Below are 25,820 nucleotides of genomic sequence, written 5' to 3'. Positions count from 1 at the left end.
TTTTTTTAGTAAAGAATAATCTTTTCAATAAAGAATAATTTTTGTTCTGTGAAGAATAATTTTTCCAATAAAGAATCATTTTTTGTTCTGTGAATAATTTTTTTCCAAGATCATAATTTTTGTCAATAGAACGTTTTTATAATTTAGAAAAAAATAAAATGTCGACGAAAATCAAAATATCGGAATTTTCTCAACTGTCACAAATATGCCGAGTAAATAATTTTTTTAAATATAATGTACAATTAATTTTGACAAATAAAATTGAGTCGAATTCGAAATAAATATTGTGATACTCGCAATAAATTGATTCACAATTCACAATTAGTTTGCAAGAAAATTTTTTTTCCCCTCAAAAAAAAAAGAAAAAAAATAAAATCGACTTTTGAAATTTTAAAATAAATTTCTTTAATTAAAAGAAATTTAAAATTGCTAAAAATGAGTGTTTTGAATACATTGACATAATCTTAAGAGTAATTAATAATTATTATTATAATCAGCTATGGAAAAAAATTTGAATCAACAAAATTTTGAATAAATCGAAAAACAATTTTATTTCAATTATAAAAAACAATTCTAAATTTTCATTCATTTCAATAGTCAGTTCAATATTTTTATTTTTTCATGAATGAAATCTTCCGTGTTCCGCTTTTTCCGAATTAAATTTAAATTGATACAAAAAAATAATTATCAATTCGTTCCTAATATTTTTTTCTTTTCAAATGATTTATAAAATCACAAATAAAAATAATAAAATAATGTCAATAAAATATTAATTCGTTCGTAAATATTATTAATCATTAATTAATAATTAATAAAAAATAAATATAAAATACTATTTTAAACGAATTAAGGTTTTTCTTTCACTTAAAATTTAAATTTATTTCGAAATCACAATTATTTTACACGAAAAATTTCATAGGATTGATTTCATTCAATTGAATTGACAATTGAAATATAATGCTGAACTAAGTTAATATAAAATTTTATTATTTGTAAAATTGGAATAAGATTTTATCAACGGGAGGCGTCGAATTATAAAAAAAATTGCTGATCGTTATAAAAAGCAAAATCAAAATTAAACTTTTAATTTTTTAACACCTGACGCAATATTTTTGCAATAAAATTTTAATTTGACGGAGAAAAAAATCAATTTTGTTCATTTTAACACTCAGAACTTTAACGTATTTTTTAAAAAGTTGTCTTAAGAGTTAATTTTTTCAACAACTAATTTTTTTCAAGAATTAATTTTCTGAAAGAATAAATTTTTTTCAATAATTAATTTTCCTAAAGAATAAATTTCTTCCAAGAATTAATTTTCCTAAGGAATACATTTTTTCAATAATTAATTTTCTTAAAGAATTAATCTTTTTTTTAAAAAATATTTTTAAAAAAGAAATTTAACAAAATTAAAAAATATATTTTTGTAAAATTGTCTTTATAACAAAAAGGTTTTTTCTTTTTTTTTAAAATAAGTATTCAGTTTAAATTTTTGACTTTTCTCGTCTCTCTTTAAATTATCAATGTTTCAAAAAAAAAAAACACTCAAGAGAAAATAATTTTTCAATGGCAAGTCAAAAGTACAATTCAATTTGATTCGTCGACATTAACAGGACAATTGTCATAAAAAATAAAAAAATAAACGAACGTGCAAATTACATTTTTCAAAACCTACTTGAATAGGCAACAATCGAGATTACTTATTTATATTGTAATAATAGTATTCATTTTTTTTATTTTGCACGCAGCACGGTGGCTTCATCCGAATGTAAAGCGATCGATACAATTATTGTATGGAAATATAGATTTCATTATTTACAAAAGGGATTACGTGGTATAATGTATAAGAGCAAAAAGATTTTCAGAGGTAGGCTCGTCGAGGTGTTCCAATTGAATTCTTTTTTCCGAAAGAAATTTTTTATTTCCTCCCCATGGAAAAAATTACTTTTGCACTTGAAAATAATTTCCAAAGTTGAAAATAACTTCCGAAGTTGAAAATAATTTCTCTACTTGGAAATAATTTCCAAAGTTGAATATAATTTCCGATTTTGAAAATTACTTTTGCCCTTGAAAATAATTTTCAAAGTTGTTCAATCTTCAATCTTCCGAAGTTGAAAATAATTTCCGAACTTGAAAATTACTTTTGCACATGAAAATAATTTCCAAAGTTGAAAATAACTTCCGAACTTGAAAATAATTTCCAAAGTTGGAAATAATTTCTCTACTTGAAAACAATTTCCAAAGTTGAAAATAATTTCCGAACTTGAAAATAATTTCCAAAGTTGAAAATAATTTCCGAACTTGAAAATTACATTTGCACTTGAAAACAATTTCCAAACTTGAAAACAATTGATCAGAAGTATAACAAAAAAGCAAATTTGGAAACCTCGAAGTTTTTTTCCCTCTTGAGCTTCTTTTTCTTTCTTTCTTTCTTTCTTTCTTTCTTTTTGTAGATTCGCATCGATATTATAAAAAGTCTTGTAAGTGATGATCGAGGATTATCAAGTAGACAAAAAAAGACTAGTCATTCGCAATCGAAATGCTGCGATGGAACGAAAGAGCTTTCGTGGAGAGTCATAATTTTCGATAATTTTCCGTTCATACAACTTTTTTTTTATTTACAATAATAAAAATAATGACACAAGTGTCACTCTTTCATTGTCATTTTCTTGCAAATTTTACAAAAATCGCACAATTTTTCGACTAAATTAAAATAACGGAAAAAATCTTTTTTTTCAATTGATTTAGAATATTTTAATATACGATTTTTAGTAAAGAATTGCGAACTCTCTCTCTTACTCTTTCTCTCTCTCGAAAAAAAAGAAAAACGGCACTTTAAAATCATTTTCGAAAGGCAAATAAGTTGGAATGGCGTTTTACTATTTTAAACTTTGTACCAAAATCAACTTATTCGGAGATTGACTAGAGGAAAGGAGAAAATGACCTCAACTTATTTGCCTTTCACATCGCTCTTCGTCATAATTTCATTTCATTCTTTTTTCTCCGTTGTTTTCTACTCGTCCCAGCAATCAAAAAAATTAAAAAAAAATCTCTCGCTGAAACAGCACAATTTTTCCACTCTTTCTCTCTTTTTTCGTCGCTTTATCGGGTAAAATTCCTTTCGATCTGGCATTCCTTGCGGATATTTTGTGATTCATTTTCAAAGTCACAATTCTTTAAATTCTTTTTTTCCCGTTAGACTAATTTCTAAGGCATAAGAAAATGACACTAGTTTTTCATGACACAAGGTTTCTCGCCTTTACCTTTTTTAAATATTAAATAATCTCTCTCGCTCACTATCGCTCTAATATCATATTCTCTCTCACTCATTTATTATTTTTTTTTGTCTCTCCACATAATTAACGAGAGAACTTAGTACAAAAACCAGGATATACCACCTCTTCTCGTCATTTTTTTTTTTAATAATATAATTATCGGTTTTTTTTCCTTTTTTTATCACATATAAAAAGCGGTTGTGTATTTACATATATATCGAAATGAGGCTTTCTCGATATCGATAACTAATGCGTAGCAATTGAAATAATGGTTCGTTTATTCCTGGTGTTGTTGTTTTTTTTTTAGATGACTTTCTTTTTGGTCCAAATCAGTACGAACTTTTTTTTATACGTTTCACTTTGCCTTTTTTTCAGTAAATATTACAATACATGACTTCTTCGTTTTTTCATGATTCTTATATATTTATATATCTATATATAACATACGTTATAAATTAAATCAGAGCCATGGTTGACAGTCGACAAAAATGTTTTTTTTTTACCACAGCTCCGGTAACAACATTATTTTTTCCCCCCCTCACTTCTAAAAACGCAGATTAATAAAACGATAGAAATTATTTTTTTCCTTTTCTCGACTGTCTCTCGACTTAATCTTGTTTTCTTGGATAAAATTTAAATTCTCAACAACCTTCTGACCAACTCTCGCGCCGTCTCGAAAGAAAAGAAATTTTAAAAAAAAGGTAGAAAACACGAAGAAATGCCATTTTCGAAGGAAAATTTTTTCGAACTGACCCTATTGTTTTTTTTAAGTACAAAATTGACGGTGATTTATTTATTTATTTTCGGTTTGTGTTTGTTTCAGTTAGAAGATAATTATTAGTTTATTCGAGTGCTACGGCAATAAAGCGGTGCTTTTTTTTTCTTTATCAAAGAGGCCAATAGCATTCGGTTCACTTTGGCCTGGCTTTTTTTTAAGATATTTAGAAAATCTATTCAAGTATTTATTTTAATAACAATATATTCACATTTACATAAGTGTACGGAGAATCGTGCTTATTTAGTCCTTCCTACTCATGGGATTTTAACACTGTTCGCTATACATTTATACAACCTTTTCTTTTCTTTCTTTCTTTGCTCTCCTTTTAAAATTGAAGTCAGTTTTTTTCGCGAGAGATTTCCCGGGATCTCGTATATATCAATAAACACAGGTGAATTTGTTTTTTGTTTTTTTTTATACACAGCACAAGAGATACGTTACCATTGGTGTCCGTTTCCCCATCAATATTTCGAAGTGTTAACCAATTCCTCCTTCGGTAGAAAATATTTATCAAGTTCAATCAATAGATGTTCTTTCCCATTGGGCTGACTCACAACTTGGAGGCGGATGAGAGAATGTTTTGTGAATCGGCGACGGTCCTGGTTGCGATTGCTCTTGATTCTTCTGCATTCTTTCCTTCTCGATCACTTTAATTTCAAATCTTGTTCTTAAAAACAAAAGTTTATATTTTTTTTTAAACTTTATTATATTATTTTTAATATTATTCAGACTTCGCACTCGATGGTTATTTACTTTGAAAAAAGTAGCAAAAAACAAGCTTTATGATTGAAAAAGTAGTAAAAAAAAGTGTCAATCGAAAAATTAAATTTAACTAAAAGAAAAACTATTTCGGAAAAATTTTATTAAAATTTTAAAAATAATTGAATTTCTGAAATGAATTTCCTTAAAATTTTTGAAAATAATTGAATTCTTTCGAAGAATTTCCTTAAAAGTTTTAAAAACAATTGAATTCTTCTTAAGAATTTAATAAGATAATTGAATTTTTTCCTGGAGTTTTAACAAACTTTTTTTTATAATAATAATTAAATTTCTGTTATGAACTTTATTATTTATGAAAATTACTGAATTCTTGACTAGAATTTTATTAAAATTTTAAAAAATAATTTAATTTTCGGCAAGAAATTAAATTTTTTATGAAGATAATTGAATTCTTGAAAATCATTTTATTAAAATTTTTGAAAATAATTAAAATCTTGCGAAGAATTTTGTTGCTTTGGAAAATAATTCAATTCTTGGAAAGAATTTCATTAAAATTATTGAAAATAATCAAATTTCTGCGACAAATTTTATTATTTGTGAAATTTATTTATTTTTCGAAAGAATTTTATTAAAATTTTGAAAAAAATAGAAATACTGCAATGAATTTCCTTAACATTTTTAAAAACAATTGAATTCTTTAGAAGAATTTTCTTAAAATTTTAAAAACAATTAAATTCTCCCGAAGAATTTAATTATTTAAGAAGATAATTGAATTTTTCCTGGAGTTTTATCAAAATTTTTGTAATTAATTAAATTTCTGTCATGAACTTTATTATTTATGAAAATTGCAGAATTCTTGCCTAGAATTTTATCAAAATTTAAAAAAATAATGGAATTTCTAAGAAGAATTTCATTAAAAATGCTGAAAATGAATAAATTCTTTTTAAGGAATTTAATTTAGATTATATAAAAATAATTTAATTCTTATAAAGAATTTGCTCAAAAATGTATTAAAAATAATTGAAATTCTGAAATGTGAGTTTTATTATTCATGAAAATAATTGAATTCCGAAGAAGAATTTTATTATTTATAAAAATAATTGAATTCAGAAGAAGAATTTTATTATTTATAAAAAGAATTGAAATTTTGACAAGAATTTCATTAACATTTTTTTTTTTAAATAATTGAATTATTCTGTGAAATTTTATGAAAATAGATATTGAATGTAAATTGAATTTCGAAAATTTTTTCAAAATTATTGAATAGTTTCAAAGAATTTCTCTAAAATTTATGAAAATAAAAAGAAAAGTATCCAAATATTATAGGAAATCGTAAAAAAGTACTAAATAGTAGACTAATTGAATAAGTGCGAAGCCTGTTAATAATTTTCAAACTTTTTCAAATTAATCCAAAAAAAAAAAAAAAATCGAAAGTAAACTTTTTGTCTTTAGAAACCAAACTTTTTCTTTTCAAAGTCAAACAATAAAAAGTGTTATAAAAAAAACATAATATTAAAAAATTATCACTTACTTTACGGCATAACGTCGTTTAATTTTATCCTTCGACTGTCTTATTGTCATAATTTGTTCTCCCTCCGATTCCTCGCTCGATTCACCGGCACGATAATTAATGCCAACACAATGTGGATCTTGACTTCTTTCGCCCTCCGATTCAGTGCAATAATTTTTCGAATCAAATTTAAATAATTGCTCTCTATGACTTATTTCATTCTCCGTATTATCACCACCACGGAAATTCTTTGGATCAAACTGAATTCGTAGTTCTCGATTTTGTTCAGTCTCCCTTGTTCTCTCCGTCGTCTCCTCGACGCATTCCTCATTTGGCTCCTCAACCTCTTGCTCGTCCTCCGGACAAAGTTCGAAAGCTCGCTCTAATGTTTTCTTCGCGCTGTTACTGCGCTCTAAAAAATATCCATTCGTCGATTCATTCGATTGCGTTGGCGGTGACCAGCCATGATTGTAAGCGTGTGTATAAGGTGCTGCCGACGTATATGGTCTCTGCTTAAATAAAAATAATTTCAATTCAGTCCCGAAAGTAAATTCAATTCAGTTTGGGAGAAAAATTGTTTTTCAAGAAAAATGGAAAACAAAATAGAAAACAAATGGAGAAATAGAAAACAAATGGAAAAATAGAAAACAAATAGAAAAATAGAAAGCAGATAGAAAAATTGAAATCAAATAGAAAAATAGAAAACAAACAGAAAAATTGAAATCAAATAGAAAAAAAATAGTAAATATTTAGATAATAGTATAGAAAAAAAACCTTATCGAGTTCATCCTGAAGCCAGTCAATAGCATGAACCCATTTTCTTTTCAAGTCCGGATGTCCCTGAAGAACAGCGTGCGCTGGTCTGCATTTACTAAATAATTGAACCATGCACTTGATACATTGATATGCACGCTTTTGATAGTGATTTTTACTTCTCTGAATAGTTTCGAATAAACCTTCTCGTTCATCGGGAACGCCTGTAAAATAAAATAAAAAAATGTACCACTTGGAAATAATTAATATTATTTATTTTTGAATTTTCCCAGAATTTTTCAACGAAATTATCAATTTATTAGCAAATTTCAATATTAGTAATATTATTTAAAAAATAAATAAAAATTTGAAAACAATAACTAATAATAATAAATAATGAACATAGCATTTTTAATGCTTGAAAAAAAAATACTTGAATATAATAAAAAAAATAAGAGAACATTCGAAATACCTTTGAGAGCATTGTGAACTCTGTGATTTTGCCAGGAGTCCTCCATGAGTAGCATTGCAAGAAGAAGATCCGTATGATGTCTCAATTCGTGTGTATAAGCAAATCCAATTTGCCAAAGTAATTCACTTAAAACCGATCGTGACAAGTGTGGATTTTCCCAACAACAATATTGCAGAAGCTTTACTGTATCTTCCGTCACATTTGCGTCTTCAATTAATTTCTTAATATAGCTGCAAAGAAAAAAAGAGTAAATAATTATTCAAATTTTTAAAAATTGAATAAATTTTTTTAAAATTATAATTAAATAAATAAAACAAAAATATAAAGTTCCACAAAATTATCAATTTTACCTGGTTCTTGAGAAGAGAATTTCCTCAGCTTGCGATTGAATTGGCATAATATATTCCGGTTGACAATCCTTATCGCCATATGGATTCGGTAGAGGCATTGCATTTTGACTCGATCTTGTTTTTGAAGACACATCACAGCAACGAATAAGCATGCTGACAACTTGATGAAGTTTCGTTAATTCAGGATATTGATATTTTATTGTCGGACCTGGACCTTCATCAATTGCCACCAACATAAACGTTACTGGCACGTTAAGCTAAAATAAAAATTACATTTCAGAAATATAATTTCAGTTCCAAGCGAAATAATCCTTTTGGTGTTCTTATAATTATTTTCTTATATTTTTAGCTATTTAATTATTTACTATTTTTTATATTTTGTATTAAATAAAATTGTAGTCACCTTGAGAAGTTGCGCCTTCTCCTCTAATCCAAGTGTGGCGTATATGTGGAAAAACGAGAAATAATGTGGCAAATGACGTCCATGATCGGAAATCTCTCGATGCAGTAGCGAGAGCACTGAATGCAATAGATGATCGCTCAATGTTGCATTCGGATCGTAGAGTATTGCTGCAAATAATTTTCTTTTTAACCTCAAATACTTTTTTTTTACTAATATTTAAATAATATAATAATTATTATTATTTGAATTTTCCCAGAATTTTTTACGAAACAATTGTCAATTCATTAGTAATTATTATTATATTTTGATATTTATCTTGATATTTTACATAGTTGAAAAATAATTAAAAAAGAACAATTTCAAAACAACAAAATTTATTATCAAATTTAATTTTGGAAAATTTTCGAGAAATACTTACAAGGTGCATTGAGAATAGGTGGACCGCATGGGCCGTCTTTAAGTGAAAAGTGTGCTAATAAAACGATTGTCTTCAAGAAAGCTGTTCTCACTTCAGTACTCGGACAACTCAAAAGATATTCGCAAAATCTACAAGAGAAAAATATTCTTATTCATCACTGGAAAATTTTCTATTTTATGATTTAAATACTATAGGGAAATTAAAATTTTTCCTTCGAAAGTTTATAAATAGTTTCAAAGTTCTTACCTATGTGGATGACTGAACAGAATATTGTGAGCAAACCATGCTCGAGCATCTTTACTTTGTCTCAAATGATGATACAAAATATCGTACCACTCGATTGCATTGCCACGTAAAATTTTTTTGGTATGGAAACCCGTGTAGAAGAGGAACCTCGACTCCAATTGAACAGAGAGCATATCTAATTCCTCACCTTCGGGAGTCTGATAAAATACCAAATTCAGTGGTATTAATTAATTAATTTCTATTCAAAACGTAGTAAAAATTTAAAAAAAATACAATATGTAAAAACAATGAAAAATTCTCACCAGTTTATCATTGGGACTTTGTCTGTTAATGGCCGTATTGCATGAAACAAGTTTCCTAATAAATTGAAAATACTCGGAATTAAATTGATTCCTGTTGTGCATGAATTTGATATTTTGTTTTCTAACACTGTACTCGATTGCTGGTGGCATTTTTGTTACTCCTAATTTAGTATCTGTGAAGACGAATAAAAAAATGGAAATCAATGCAAATAATACGTGTAAATTAAATGAGGTAATTTTGAAAATTGAAAATTTCTACTTACAAAGAGACAATTCGTTAACACTTTTCGTAAGGCAGTTTGGTTCCACGTCTAGTCTCGTATAAAAAAGCATATAGGCATTCCACCATCGCTTCTGCCTTCTGTAACTCATTTTTTTCAGCATATGATCAAAAACCTCTCCCATATAATCACCACCGAAACATTGCGATTTCATTTCTTCCTCTTCTTCCATTTTACACTCCATCACATCGCCGTCGTCAAATTTATACCATTTGGCTGTGCCGTCGTTTTGTCTGCAGAAAAAATAATTTTTATCAGAATTAAGACAATCGCAAGTTTTGTTATTTACAAATTTTAATTTTAATTAAAGAAAAGGAATTTTATTTTATTTTTAAATCTTTCAAAGTAATAATTTCTTTGATTAAAAACTGTTACTTAGATAATTTTAAAAAATTAAATATTTATTTAATGAAATTTAATTCTTATTAAATACTTATTTAATGAAATTTAATTTTTATTAAATACTTATTTAATAAAAATATTCATTTAAATGCTTATTTATTAAAAAACTGATTTCGTTACCTATGTAAAATGTAAGAATAATAATGGCCTCCGCTGGCTTGTCCACTATGAACGACGATACCGCTTAATTGGTACTTTGTACAAGTTCCTTTAGCCGCCTCTTCATAATCGTAGTCTATTACCTCTCCTTCGAGTTTTGCAAGACCCGAAACAGTATAAGGTTCCATATCCAAGTCCCGCGGAAACTCAAAATAATCATTAAATTTAATCGCGCAAACACGTTCGAAATCGTACTCGAATCTTTTCAATTGAATTGCTAACACTGGTGGTAGTTTCTTGACGCACAACCTCTTCACAGTCACAACCTACAAAAGAGAAAAATTAATATTTTTTAAAATTCACAGTTACAATATGCAATTTACAAAAAATAAAAATTGAAAATATTTTTAAAAATCTAAATAATAATTAAGTCTGTAAAATATAATTAAGTTTATAAGTAAATAAATAATTAATAAATAGAAAAATGTAATAATAGAAGAGGAATTTACTTTTTTATTACACTTATCACAATGATAAGCGTCCGCGCCCTCAAGAAGTTCTCCTTTCACGTACTGCTCTAAGGAATCTAATAAATTGGAGTGATTTCTAATATCGACACTTATTACGCTAAAGGGTTCTTCTTTAGAATATCTGTAAATCAAAGAAGAAGTTAATATTAAATTTCACCAAGTTTTAATAAAATTTAAATATTTAATTAATATTTAATTAATTTAAGTCTAAGATCTATAAAAGTTAGATTATTTTAATTTTTTTAAGTTTTTAAAAAAGTTTTTAAATTTCTATATTAAAATTTAATAATTACCTATGAGGGCAGCCTTTACAAATTTTCTGATCACTGTAAGAACCACCGAGTATTTTTCCCATTATTTGTTCATGTCCCAGGGCTTTCAATGCCTCATCTAAACTCTCTACTAGACTCATAAAAAATTCTACTGCGTCCTGCTGTTCTCTAAGATTAACGGGTTCACCTTGAAGTCTGCAAAAGAATAAACAATTATTATTAAATTCATTATAAATTCAGATTTTAAAAATTTCTGAATTCAATTATTCAAAAATTCCAAATGCACGATTATTTTAAAAACTTGAAATAAATTGTTCATAAAATTTAATTACTTTCAAAACTTTCAATTAAAATTATTAAAGAAACGACAGAATTAAAAAAAAAATTCAATGGCTTTTAACAGGTTGTAAAATTATTGAAAATATTTAAAAAGAAAAATTATTAAAAAAGTTAGAAAACAACTAATATCCAAAATACGAACAGATATAGATTTATAAGATTATAATTATAATATTATATTTATAATATTTACTATACTTCACTGTTAGTGAATTTAGTTTAGATTTGAAATTTGGGGTTTATTCTTCATATTAAAAAAGCTAATCTAAAAAAAACTTTCTTTTCATTTGAATTTAATTAATTTGAACTCAGTTTTTCAAAATCGAAATTTTCACTCACTTAAAATGTTTCCAAAGGCCACGAGGTATATAATATTGAAGTTTGCTGTAGGCCAAGTGTCCGAAAATGGCCTGAACTTGCTTGAGAATTCCAATATTGTACTCTTTACGCGATTCATCGGCACCGCACTTTTCTTCATTGGTGTCATTGTCATTTGTCTCGATTGTCTGATCGCTCTCAATTCTCTCCTCGCCTGAGAAATCTTCATTTAAATCAATCGCAGCACCCTCGGCCGCTAAAAGTCCAATTCGAATGCTCTCAACCATATAGAGTTGTTGTAATACAGAATTCATGTAACATGTTGCACCAGCATTTTTAAGACCAACAAAACCCTTCATTGGCCTCGGTCCCACTGGCGGCATATAATCCCACTCTGATAATGGCTCATCCTTCTCGGAATAAAACATCTCAGTGAGCATTGTGACTAGAAGTTTCATATTTGGAACACAGCCGAAACAAAGGCTAACGAGTAAATCAAATGCGGCATTTGTTGTTTGCGGTGTCGTGCAAACCGGACACGCCTGCGATCTATTTAATTCTCCCGTACTTCGTAATTGTAGCATCGAACGCGAAGCTGGAAATATAAAATCCTCAACGAGTTCCTGAAAAAATGGGAAATTATTTATTACTTATAGATGAAGAATTGTATAAATTGTATTTTAATTGTAATTACAATAAATTGTATTATAGAATTTTTGAATTGAACATTATGAATAAAATACTAACTTTTATTAAATTAATGCCTCGAGTTTCGTCCGACCCGAGTTCGAATTTCTTGCTGGGAGGTAAAAAGGAGAATAATTCCTTGGTGATTCCAAGATGACCCTCAAGAACGGCTTCGTCGACTTGAGTGTCACCGGTTTCTTTGACATTGTCACGAATATTCTTCAGCCAAATAATTTCGATATTCAAAAGATTCTCAACAGTTGTGATTGGACATGATGACATATCGGCATAATTGAGCAAACGACACAAAAGTTGAAAATACTCGTGACTTTGCTTTGCATTTTCCATGACTGTTGTCTTTAGAACAGTAAAGAGAAGAGTGATGGCAAACAGTAGCGGTTGATTTCCACTGCTACACAATGTTGATATCATGAGAAATTGTTCGGCCGCCGCTATTCGAACTACTCGCGATGTACTCAATAAGACCATGTCAATGAAAAACGTCTGCCACATTCGTTCAACATTCGTCAATGTTTCCAATGCCGTTGGATTAAGAACAAGGGCTATTGTCAATACTTCCAGAGCCTCCTTGCAAACTGTAAACAATTTTCAAAAATTAAAAGTAAATCAAATTAAATTAAATTCGTGTAATTAAAAACATAACAAGAAGTCAAAGGCGCAAATAAGCTGAATCCTTTGAAGGATTTATTAAAATTTTAGAAAATAATTGAACTCTTTCGAAGAATTTTTCTATTTTTTAAAAAATAATTCAATTATTGCCAGGAATTTTTCTTTTTTTTTTAAATAATTGAATTTTTTGGAAGAATTTAATTAAAATATTAGAAAATAATTCAATTTCTTCGAAGAATATTATTAATTTATGAAAATAATTGAATTCTTGCAAAGAATTTTACGATTTCTTAGAAATAATTGAATTGTTTCGAAGGGTTTATTAAAATTCTAGAAAATAATTAAATTCTTTCGAAAAATGTTATTATTTATGAAAATAATGGTATTCTTGCGAAAAATTTTATTATTTTTATAAAAATAATTGAACTTTTTTGAAGAATTTTATTACTTATAAAAATAGTTGAATTCTTGCGAAGAATAGTAAATTTTTTTTAAACAATAAACAATATTAATTCTCTACTTTATTAAATTAATATTTTAAATTTTGAATTTAAAATTCTTCAAAAATTGAAGTTTAAATATTTGAAAATAAAAATTTTGTAATTTGCACGATAATAATAATAAACGGAATATAATGTTTCGCCCGCCAGCGCAAAATCAAACTTATTTGAAATTAATTCAATTTAAAATTAAATTTATCAATAAAATAAAATGAAAAAAGAAATCATACCTAGTACGTCATTGTTATCCGGCGATCGTTGCTCCCTTTGATTGATTTCATGTTGAGCGTGAAGATCCTCAGTGGACGCATTGATATTATTTAAATTTCCCGTTGATGCCGCCCAGGCGAGACGTATTATCGCTCGAATAGTAGCGATATCTGGCAATTCCCATTTAATAGCCTGCTTAAATAATTGTTGACATCTCTCAGTTCCTAAATTGCGATTTATCATTTTAATCGCCAATAATTCCGCCAAACTTGCAGCAACATTTCTCAGCATATATTCCGTATTGTGATTCGGCACATTTTGCAATGATTGTTTCAAAACTGCAATTGCTTGCTTATGTCTCAAAAATTGATGATCACGTTCACGATTCTCAGAAAAATTTGTCTCATCTTCATCGTCAAGTGCAAATACCATAACATTACTAATAACAGTTAATAGTAATTTACATAATTTCAAAACAGTGAGATAAGCCGATCTTTTTGTTGTCTCATCGGCATTTGGTAGAAATTTATTTTTCGTAAGCATTTCAAGAATAACCCCGGCCTCGCCACTTTTTATAAAATTATTCTGAAATTGTCGTGCCCTCTCTGACATTGGATCCAAGGCAGGCATTAATAGTGTATAGAGAACTTCTAAATTGTACAAAACTTGACTGGGACTCGCGGTAAAAAATAAAGTATCAACACTCGTTGCTTGTTCATTGCAATGGGAATTTTGCGACGGTTCATTATCCAAATAATGACTGAAGAACCATTGTAATCGTGTGACAGTGAGTGTGTCGGGCGGTACCAATTGCAATAAATTTCTCGCACCATCGCGCAATTGAGCTAACTGAAGATCACAACCCAAATCGGCGAGTTGAAAGAAAAATGTCGCGTACTGCGATCTCTGTGACATAACAACACCGGGTAAATTATTTTCCGCTCCCAAATTCGGTGCATCGTAAGGCGAACTTGTCGAACTATCCGAACTACTGTCGGGCGAACTCGGAACATTTGTATTCACTTGACTCAATTTTGCCGAAAGTGTCGTTTTATCGCGTAGGGGAATTTGTGAAAGAAGTTTACGATCATCAGCCTGTTCCAATGATTCGCCATTTATGAATAAATCGAGTTTCACATTTGAGCCACTTGCCTTGATTCTTCGCAATATTTGCCTTCTCAATGATGCCAATGTATCATTACTGTGCGTGAGAATATCAACGTCATCCGTACTTCTACCGGGATTAACAAATCGAATAGTAAGCGTGAGATTCTTACCACGAGCAGCGCGATGCAATGGTAAAATTTTCCTCTCACCAGTAAATGCCGTATCACATTCATTAATATATTCCTGTAGAACTTTCATAACACGACACATTTTCATAGCTTCCATTTTAATTTCAGTGACACGTTGCTCTAAACGATCGTCCTTACCATCGAGAAAATGTTTATTTAATATTGAAACAGCGTCAAAATGAACTTTTAAACGATCCATACACTCGGCAATGTAAGATTCGTGAAATGCAAGTATCGACGATTGCAATCTTGGTCCTAAATTTGTATTAACCTCCTTCAATAATTCAATTCCTCGATTTGCTATTTCCTCTGGACTATTAGTAACAACACGCCAAAGATATTCAGTGCCTATTAAATCCACATCATCCATGAGAAATGTTCTTCTCTTTAATTTCAATTTACCTTCCTTTGAATTGACCGCTTTGAAAAATCTCTCAAAACACTTAATACCACTTTCGGTCAATAATATTGGATCCAATTGAAGAATATTGTTCTCGAAAAATTCTTTATTGATCGAAGGATCCAAGTCCGGTTCATCGCCCATCAATTTCGAAAACCATTTGAAACAAGCTTCACGATCGGACGTGAATACCGCCTGTTTTGCCAAACATTGCCAAATTTGTTTCGCCTGTTCAGCACATAACCATAATTGTCCATCCTAAAAGAATTTAAAATATTTATTTAAAAAACAACTAATTTTCGCAGGTTTTGGCAGAAAAATTTGATTTTGTTTTTCCGTTTTCAAGGCAGAATTTTGACCCCCCCAGAGAATATAAAAACGTACCTTCAAAAGAAATCTTAAAAAGTTGAGTCTCTCTTGAACTTGCATTATGTGGTTATATCGATTATCGGGCATAAAAGTATTAGCATCAATTTCTGGATTTTCTTTCACCAGCTGCCTCACTTTTTCCATATAAGATGTCAAACTATTGGTTACTAGAATTACAACCGTGTGCTGATTTTGTAGGCGTTCTATCACTTCTTGTCTGTAACAAATAAAATTCTCTTTTTAATAACTTTTCAAATAAAGAAAGAGAAAATATAAATATTCGATTATAAAGATTAAAATTAGAGCTGTGCAAATTTCAAAAATTCAATTCTCAAGAATTTTAACGAAAGAATCCAATTATTCTCTTAAATAGTAAAATCTTTGCAAAAAATCAATTCTTGGCAAAAATTAATTTATTTTTAATACAAATTTAATGAAATTTCATGAAAGAATTCAATTTTTTATTATTAATTTTTAATATTTTTCGAAAAAATTAAAATATTTTCTAAAATTTTAATAATTTTCTAAATTCAATTATTATTTTTATTTTTTATCTAATTTTTCGAAAGAATACAATTATTTTCTCAAATTTTAATTAATCCTTCGAAACAATTCAATTTTTCTTATAAGTAGTAAAATTCATTGCAAGAATTAAATAATTTTTTATAAATAATAAAATTCTTCTCAGAAATTCAATTATTTTCATTACAAATTTAATAAATTTCAATAATCAAAAATTATTTTTAAAAAAACTACATTATTTTGAAAAAAAAACTTAAAAAAAAGAAATTCTTCAAAAGAATTTAAATTATTTTCTACATTTTAATAAAATTCCTTGAATGAATTAAATTATTTAAAAAAATTGTTATATAAAATTCTGAGAAGAATTTAATTATTTTCTAAAAATTTTAATAAAATACAATAATTAAATTTTGAATTTCAATTATTCAGAAACACAATTATTCTAAAAACTTGACAGAAATTGTTCATAAAATTAAATTACTTTCAATATTTTCAATTAAAATTATTAAAGAAACTCTGTTTTTTAAAAAAAATTCCAAGAAATTCTTCAAAAGAATTTAATTAGTATTTTCAAAAATTTTACTAACTGAGAAAATAAAATTCTTTGAAATATAAAATTTATTTTAATAAAATTTGAGAAAATTTTTCCAAAAGTCAATTATATTTTAGAATTTTTTAATAAAATTATTCAAAAATTTTAGAATTTTTGAAGGAAAATAAAATATTTAATTTCAATTTCAATTTAAAAATCTTTGAAATTTTAATTATTTCTTAAAATTCCTATTTATGTTTTTAATATTCAATCATTTTTCAAAGTTTTAACTAAAATTTTTTTTAAAAATAAAATCTAATCAGAATTCAACGGTAATTGAATTATTTCAATAAAAATTTTTTGAAAAATTCAATTATTTTCCACGTTTTTAGTTCCAATGTTACTAAAAAAATAACAATATTTCTAAAAATAATTTTTTAATGTGAGAAAATAAAATTCTTTGGAATATAAAATTTATTTTAATAAAATTTGAGAAAATTTCCTATTTTTTCAATTTTTTAAAATTGTTTTCGACAATTCAACTATTTTTAAAAACTTTTAATTACGATTTTTTAAAAACCTACATTTTTTCAGAATTTCTAAATAAAATTTGTTCAAATTTTATTAATTTTTGTTTAATAAATATTTGAATTTTTATCGTTATTTATTTGTCTATCAGGAATTATAATTTAATTTAATTATAAACATTTTTGAAATTAATAAACAAAAATAATTAATTAGTAATAATTAATTAATTAGTTGATAATTGAATTTTTTTAAAGTTTGAATCTGTAATTATTCAAAAATTCATATTTGAAAATAAAAAATTTTGTAATTTTGCATAATAATAATAAAGTGAATAAAGCGTAACATTTGCTAGTACAAAAATAAACAAGAATAAAATCCAAAAAAGAAGAAATGTAAACATTAGGCAAATTAAAACAGAAATAATGTGTAATTTAAAAAAAAATACCTGTAAAATGCATGATGACTTCGTTGACTGTGTCCCATGTTTGGATTAGGCTCATATAAACAGCAAATCTCGCGAATTTGTTTCAAAGCCGGAAGTGCCCATTTATCGCCGCTTTTCAATTCTTCCACACATTTATCGAGCCAAGTTGTTTTCTGCGCATCGCGCTCCTGCGAGCAAGAATAATCTAAAATCTTCACATGGGCATTTAACGCCTGATCCATAATTTCAGTTGGAACTTCATCGGAATGAGCTAAATTCCAAAAGAGCATCAAGACCTTGAAAAAAAGAGAAAACACCAACAGTTTAAAAATCAATCTTAATAAATTTTTTTACTCTCCTATAAAGTGCAAGTAAATAAAAACCTTATGTGCCATAACACCATCCTTATCATCTTCAGCCAGTCTACGAATCAGCTCTAACAGCTTCTCTCTTTGCTTTTTATTGGCAGTCCTCCAACTCGACTGAAACAAAAAGTCTCATTAGTTTCTTTTTTATAAAATGATTTTTTCTACAAAGAAAATTATAAAAGTAGTTATTCAAAAAATGATTTTTTCTGCAAAAGCAAGCAATGATAATAATTATTCAAAAAATTTGTTTTTCTGCAAAGAAAATAATAAAAATAATTACTTGTAAATTATTGTCAAAAAGACTAATTTTCAATACTGAAAAATATTGGAAAGTGAAACAAATTTATGAAATTTTACCTGAAAACATTCAAAGAGATGATCTAGCTGTTCAGGACTGAAATCCCATGCCAACTTTGCCAATAAGTCATGCACATTTTTAACAATTGCTTCGTGTTTTCCAGCTTGAGCAGCCCAAACTGCATCTAAATCTTGCAAAGTAAGTGCTCGCTCCTTTATAATAAAACGTAAAATTTTCTCCAATTTTTCTACGTACTGCGGTTGATGTAATGAGTCCCTGAGAACTATCTCCAGTACTGAATTATCTTTAATCCATTTCTGAAAACAAAATACATTTTTATTTTATAATTTTTGTCCTCTTTTCCTTCCTTTTGTTAACTTTTTTGTTTTACTATCTTTTTCGTTTCATCATTTAACTTTTTTATTTTCTCTATTTTTAAATAAAAATTCTTTTCTAAATTCAACATATTTTTTCATGACGAAGAATTATTTTCTAAATTCAAAATACTTTTCTTATGACGAAAATTCGTCTCTAAATTTAAAATACTTTCTTTTAGACGAAAAATTCTTTTCTAAATTAAAAATACTTTTCTTGTGACAAAAAAATTAATTTATAAATTCAAAAGACTTTTTTTAAAACCAAAAATTCTTTTCTAAATTCAAAACACTTTCTTCATGACAAAAAAAAAACTGATGGTTAAAAAAAAGAAATACAAACCGCCATGCGTTCCGCAGTTAGCCATTCCTCTTCCTCCAGCGAAGGATTACGATGTGGATAATAACTGACACTGGCAATCACTTTATTAACTTCATTTAAAGCATTCATTTTTCCATTAAACGAGGAAATTTGCAAAAGCCTTAAAATCATTTTCAGTCTTAATATTTCAAGATTTTTAATCATATCTTCTTGATGTGGAACACGTGACACCAAGCATTTAGTGCCTTTAATTATCGCTGATATCGCATCGTTATTAGATTCCTTTTTCGCTTCCTTCTTAAGTTCCTCGTCTGTTAGATTGTCCAAAATAACCGGCACCATTTCAATAATGGGCATCAAGTATTTCTCTATTGTGTGTACCGTCAGAAATTCATGACAAAGGCCAAATGGTCGCAGTAATGTAAATATAACCGGTACCGTCAAATTTCGACCACTTTGAAATCTTTTCAGCAATATGGTAAAGCCATTCAGTGAACCGAATCTGAAACGAAAGAAACGAAAAACAAAAATAAATATTGATTTGAAAATAAAAAATTACAACTTCTTGTACGTATTTTTAATTATTTAAATTGTTAAAAAGTACTTTTGAACTAAAATGCAAACGAGAAGACTTATTCTATTTACAATTATAATCTCACTTTGCATCAATAATCAACGATTACGTAAAACGAACGAATCCTCTGGTTTTTTTTGTTTTATTTTCAAATCATGAGAAATAAAAACATTTATAAAAAAACCAAGTTTTTTCCGTTCTTTTATCTAGAGGATAATTATAGTTTTAAAATTTTTTTAATTACCTATTTATTAGATCTACGAGCCAACCACGAGGATTTCTGGAATCTGAAGGGGGCCGGGCGTAAAGTTTCTCGTCAGGAATATTGCTACCTGGAGGAACCGTTTCTGATCCTCTCGATGCATTAAAAGTATGAAATCTGAAAAAATAGAAAGTGAAAAAAAATGGATTGTTAACGTACTGTTTTTAATTAATGTTTTTGCGATTTAAAGAAATTATCAAAAAATAGCTTTAAGACAGCAAAAAGTAGGAAAAAAGTAGCCATTGAAAATTAATTTTGACGAATAAAAAAAACTAGTTTTAGACAATTAACATACATCACAAAAATTTGATTCTGTATTTTATTTCTCTAACTTTTTTCTAATTTTCATCAAAAATATTTACTTTTATTCTTCTCCTGCTCATATTCTGAATTCGATTCTAAAGTTTTGCAAAAATTAAATTATTTTTTAAATTTTAATTTAAAAGTCTACAAAAATATAATTATATTTTTTAATTTTTAAAATTGAACAAATAAAATTCTTTAAAATACAAAATTAAATTTAAATTGTTTACAGGAATATAACCATCATCAAAAAATAATTCCAATTTTTCAAAAGACTAATTTCTTTCATAATTTCTAAATTAAATTACATTCAAAAATAAAATAATTTTTTTAAAAATAAATATTTATACTAATTTATTTTTCACACGAATTACAATATTTTAAATGATTTCAATGTAAAATCATTTTAAAATTCAACTTTATTTCTAAAAATTATAACTGTAATTTCTTCCGAAATTCAATTATTTTTTTGGAGTAATTTAAAAAAAATCATTTCAATTCAAATTGAAATTCAGAAATTTCATTTCTGAAAATTGAAAACTTATAAAGAATTTTATTTAAATATTTTAATAAAATGCAATTCTTTCGAAGAATCTTAATAAAATTTTTCCTAAAATAATTGCAATTTTTCGAGCAATTCGTTTAAAATTTTATTAAAAATAATTTCTGTAAAGAATTTTATTACATACCTAAATAGATAAATAAATAATTAAATTCGCGTGAAAAATTTTATAATTTGTAAGAAAATAATTGAATTTTAAACTAAAAGTCATTTTTAAATTTATTCTTATTATAAAGTTCAACTAAAATTCAATTATTTAAATATAAAAAAATAATATATTGAATAATTAAATACTTCTTGAAAATTTATTTCTTATAAACAATTTTATCAAAATTTCAAAGAATAATTGAATTCCTAAGAAGAATTTTATTATTTATGGAAGTAATTGAATTCTTGTGAAAAATTTGATTCAAATTTTTTTTAAATAATTGAATTCTCGTGAACAATTTTATTACTTGGGAAAATAATTGAATTGTTGCAAAGAATTTGAGTAAATTTTTTTTAAATAATTGAATTCTTGTCAAAGATTTTAATAAAATTTTTTAAAATTGAATTCCTGAGAAAAATTACTTTATTTGTAAGAAAATAGTTGAATTCTTCCGAAGAATTATATTAAATTCTTTTTAAATAATTAGATTCCCGTGAAAAATTTTACTATTAGCGAGAAAACAATTGAATTTTTAACTAAAATTCATTTTTAAATCAATTCTTATTATAAACTTCAAAAAAAATTCAATTATTTTAATACACAAATAAATAATAAATTGAATAATTGAATACTTCTTGTAAATTTAATTCTTATAAAGAATTTTATCAAAATTTTAAAGAATAATTGAATTCCTGTGCAGAATTTTTTTTAAATAATTGAATTCTCGTGAAAAATTTTATTATTTGGAAGAATAATTGAATTCTTGTGAAGAATTTTAGTAAAATTTTTAAAAATAATTGAATTCCTGAGAAGCATTTTATTATTTATGAAAATAATTGAATTTTCTGAGAAAAATTTTATTTTTTGTGAAAAATAATTAAATTTTCGTGCAAAATTTTATTATTTAGAAAAATAATTGAATTCTTGTGAAGAAGTTTATAAACCTTTTTTTAAATAATGATTTTTTCGAAAAAATTTTATGAAAATTGTATTTTTAATAAAATATTTTATTATTATTATATTATTATTATATTATTATTATTAATAATATTATTATTAATATTATATTAATATTAATATAATAATATATATAAATATAATAATAATATATAATAATATATATATATATATTAATATATTATTATATTATTATTAATATTATTTTATTTTATTATTTTTGAAAATAATTGAATGTCTACGAAGAATTTTATAAAAATTCTTTTTCACATAATTAAATTTTTTTTTGAATTTTATTAAAATAGACATTGAAAGTAATTAATTTTCGAAAAATTGAATTGTTTAAAGAATTTGTTTTAAAATTCGAATCATCGTAATAAAAATTTAATTTGACGAAGAAATAAATAAATTCCTTTTATTTGAACGTTTAGAACTTTAAAATCATTATTAGTGCCATAAAACTACAAAAAAAGTATCTTAGTAGCAAATCGTAAAAAACAAGTAGTGAATGGCAGATTTTGGTAGATGACTGCAAAGCCTGCGATAACTTTTCAATTTCAATTCTATGCGACGAAATTACTTACTTGTTATTTGGATTAAAGACCATTGCGAGAAGATCAAGAAGAGGAAACCAGTCCTCATCCAATTTTAAAACGCAAAGTTCCACTAAACGTTCGCAGTTTGCATTAATGCAATTATGAATATTCATTTTCCAGCTGTTGACTGCATCGTCTGTGAGAATCTTGGTGAATGAAATAGTGAGTCCCTCACGAAAAAAGCGCTGACAAGCTTCGCTCTGTACGTCAATTCCTAGGTGGAAGAAAAAAAAAGAATATCATAACAGAAAAAAAAATTCTTCATCAAAAAGAAGAATATTTTTTTTAAAGGGAAATATGAGCTCGTAATCGATAGAAACAAAAAGGGTGATATTTACCCTTTTTACAGAGATCGATGCTAGCTTGAAGTAAGCATTCTAATTCTTGTTCAGGTAAAACTGGCACAACCCATCTCGGACTAGATATTTTTTCATCTAAAGTTGCGAGCTTTGCGTGTGGGAAATCGGGCTCCGAACGTTGTTGATTTCCCTCCTCGGCGGAGGTGCCAATCTCGCCTGCACTCTCGGTTTTTATTGTTGTCTCGGTTAACTGAAGGCCAGACATTGTCTCTACCAATTCCTGTGAACTCGGTGGACCATGCATCTAAAGGAAAAAGAAACAGAAAAAAAATTATTGTTTACAATTTAATGCTGGCGGAATTAAAAAAAATAGTTTTTTTTACTTCACAGTTTCAAAAAAAACTCGTCTTCGTTTATTTCAACTTGTTTACAATCTCTCAATCTACTGAGAAGTTAAAATGTCAATTACTTTTTTAGGTAATTGCCAATTATAATTACAATTAAAACTACAATTTAAATTACAATTACTATTAAATTTACTTTTATTTGCCTTATTTTATTAAATTTACTTTTATTTGCCTAATTTTATTACATTTACAATTTAATTTACAATTACAATTAGAATTGCAATAATAATTAAAATTAGAATTAGAATTAGAATTAGAATTAGAATTAGAATTACAATAACAATTACAATTACAATTAGAATTACAATCACAATTTAAAGAAAAAAGTTTGTCAATTTAAATTTATTTCAATGCAATGACAATTAATTTTTTTTTAAAACTCTTTATCTATTTTCCGAAATATATTAAAAATTAACTTTAAAAGTTTGGTTAATTTTCACATTCTCGCTATTTTTCCAGTACAAAAAAAAATCTCTATTAAATTTCAGATTTTCTCAGTAAATGACATTTTAATGACTGGAAATAAAAATTGTCACCTGAGACAAAATTAAATTTTAATGAATAAATTACGATGTCCTTGGGTGCAAATTAATCTCAAACATCCGAATATCTTAAATTATTTTTTTCCCACTACTTTTAATATTTAATTTTATTTTACTACTTTTTCAAGTGACAAAAATTTATAATTGACAACAAAAATATCTAAATCATTCTTAAAATTTCTTTCCCACTACTTTTAATATTTAATTTAATTTTAATACTTTGTCAAGTGACAAAAATTTATAATATTAACAACAAAAATTTCTAAATTCATATTTTGAATATCAAGGTTAGTTTTCAACTTCCGGAATGCATTGAGCACAAGAGCATGAAAAAAATTTCTCATGACAGACAAAGGAAAAAAAAGTATTATGAAAAATAATGTAAAATTACAAAAAAGATCAAAATATATATTCAAAGTTTAAAAATACGGACAAATTATTGAATAATTAATAAAATCTGTCAATAAAAGTCTTAAAAAAAAGAGTAAAAGACCGAAATCAAGAATACTTATAGGAAAAAAAAATGTTTCCTTTTCGTTTTTTTGAAAGAATGATTTTAAAAAAAATGTTTCTTGACAAATTATTTTAAAAAAGAACAAAATTACGAACCTGTGGATTCTGCTGGCTTTCGGAAGGATCGATGTCGACTCCCCCTTGGCCTCTTGTAGCGATCGTCATTCTATGTATTATCTTTACTTTTCTCCAAAGTCTCTAAAATTTCTTGGTCTAAGAGTGTCGCACCGCCAACAAGCATTTAGCTCATTCACTGACATTAAATATCTATACCTACATTATCTGAAATTGAAAATAGAAAAAAAACCAGTGAAAATTCCATCAAGTCTTCTAACTATAAATCTATTTTGTTTAAAACAAAAATAAATAAATAACAGTCATCCAAGAGGTCATGTCTCCGATTACAAGATTCGTTTCCCAAACGTCACGTCTTTTTTACATTCGCGAATTAACATTTTCCAAACCTTGAGATTTTCTTTCCGATTAGATTATAAATAAAATAAATTCTCTACATTAATAATTAACGATTTGTACTTTATAAAAGAAAATCCATCCCAATGGCAACACAAGAAAATAAATTTATCAAAATTAAAAAAAAAACCGAAATCTAACAATAGAAGCGCGAGTGACATGATTTTTACAATTGTCAAAAAACTATTTTGAGAACTTTATGAGTCAATGAAACAAATTAGTTTTGCCACAACTGTTGCAGCAATTTGAGAAGTGAATTTTTTGACCAAACAATGGAATCGAGTTTTCTCTTCGTTTAAGAAAGTTGATAAATTTTTTCGAGACCTAATGATATAAATGGCAAAATCTGCTTTTCTAGTTTCGCGATCTCCGAAAGGAACGATGACGATATCATCTTCTTGGAATGCAACTTCATATATACGGAGGGAGGGGGCGGATAGACGTTACAAATTTTTCGAGCTGTCACTTTATTTCGGGAGAAAATATCAAATCAATGTAATTTAATATTATAGATTTCGCGACAATAAATTTTGTGTCGCGGAAGTAAATGATTAAACGTAATTAACACACCCTGGGAATAATGAAAAACAATGTTTAAGAGCACACACACGACTGTCGCGCAAGCAAAAAACCACCAGCAGTGCAAATTGCGCAGAGGAACATTGAAACGAAATTTCTTAACGATTGACACTGACAAATGTTTATAATAAATAATTGAGGGCGTAAATTCGTACCTACGCGACTTGAATGTTACTGTGTGACCACAGTGCGCCTACTTTTTCACCCTTTTCACATTCACCCGACCGGGCTTCTCCGGACAAAATGGCGACCCTTGTAAAATTTAGCACTAAACTGAGTTGAGCGAAATTCCCGGCGTTTTTTCGGCGTTATCGCGTGCCGTCGTGATATATTGAATATTTAAAAATCAAGACTTATGACATTCGTATCGTTGCACTAGATTTCAAAAACTTAATAACACACCTTTACATAGTAATTTGTCGGTATAAAATCGTGTTGCAGTTTTGACGTGACTACGAACGAACTCGCACTGCAAATCTGTAAACACGACTTGAGGGCGCTGCGAATGCAAACACCCGTAACTATCAAGAAAACACAGGGTTCTTAAAATTCTTAAAATTTACCAAATTTACCCAAAACCATTTTCTAAAGTAATTTTCTAATTTTGATAATTTTTCCCAAATCTCCAGTAAACGTCAAACATTAATTAATTATAAATAGGCTAGTAAATTTTATAATTAATT

The 25,820-nt window shown here is 26.9% G+C and overlaps 1 protein-coding gene across 4 annotated transcripts; it reads right to left on the bottom strand.

The window, feature by feature from the left end:
• Positions 1 to 1,396: 1,396 nt before the first annotated feature.
• LOC122506829 (probable ubiquitin carboxyl-terminal hydrolase FAF-X) lies at positions 1,397 to 25,610 on the bottom strand. Of its 4 annotated transcripts, none has more exons than XM_043619173.1 (26): positions 25,293 to 25,610; positions 24,184 to 24,369; positions 22,665 to 22,929; positions 22,315 to 22,540; positions 19,743 to 19,877; positions 18,946 to 19,426; positions 18,288 to 18,545; positions 17,946 to 18,044; positions 17,584 to 17,858; positions 15,572 to 15,773; positions 13,513 to 15,445; positions 12,213 to 12,748; positions 11,487 to 12,088; positions 10,830 to 11,003; positions 10,516 to 10,657; positions 10,028 to 10,332; positions 9,488 to 9,738; positions 9,225 to 9,397; positions 8,923 to 9,119; positions 8,677 to 8,804; positions 8,259 to 8,425; positions 7,856 to 8,112; positions 7,506 to 7,735; positions 7,055 to 7,257; positions 6,302 to 6,792; positions 1,397 to 4,717 (listed from the first exon to the last, which is right to left on the bottom strand). In XM_043619173.1, the coding sequence occupies exons 2-26, from the start codon at positions 24,250 to 24,252 to the stop codon at positions 4,567 to 4,569; spliced, it is 7,950 nt and encodes a 2,649-aa protein (XP_043475108.1). In that variant the 5' UTR covers positions 24,253 to 24,369; positions 25,293 to 25,610; the 3' UTR covers positions 1,397 to 4,566. The 4 variants fall into 4 exon arrangements, with proteins under 4 accessions (XP_043475108.1, XP_043475111.1, XP_043475110.1 ...); XM_043619176.1 differs by having other exon boundaries at positions 1,397 to 4,697; XM_043619175.1 differs by having other exon boundaries at positions 6,302 to 6,789.
• Positions 25,611 to 25,820: the final 210 nt, after the last annotated feature.

This window comes from Leptopilina heterotoma, unplaced genomic scaffold (genome assembly GCF_015476425.1).
Source record: "Leptopilina heterotoma isolate Lh14 unplaced genomic scaffold, ASM1547642v1 Lhet_44, whole genome shotgun sequence".
NCBI classification, from domain to species: Eukaryota; Metazoa; Arthropoda; class Insecta; order Hymenoptera; family Figitidae; genus Leptopilina; species Leptopilina heterotoma.
Note: the sequence above shows the minus strand (reverse complement) of the source record. Positions and strands in the feature narration are given on the sequence as shown.

What these genes read in the sequence shown, in the direction of transcription:
- LOC122506829 (XM_043619173.1), bottom strand. Translation starts at nt 24,252, where the DNA reads ATGACGATCGCTACAAGAGGCCAAGGGGGAGTCGACATCGATCCTTCC. An exon ending in ATGGTGTTATGGCACATAAG is followed by an intron (nt 17,859 to 17,945) that starts GTTTTTATTTAC and finishes CTTTTTTTCAAG; the next exon opens with GTCTTGATGCTCTTTTGGAA. An exon ending in TATTCTTACATTTTACATAG is followed by an intron (nt 9,739 to 10,027) that starts GTAACGAAATCA and finishes TTTTTTCTGCAG; the next exon opens with ACAAAACGACGGCACAGCCA.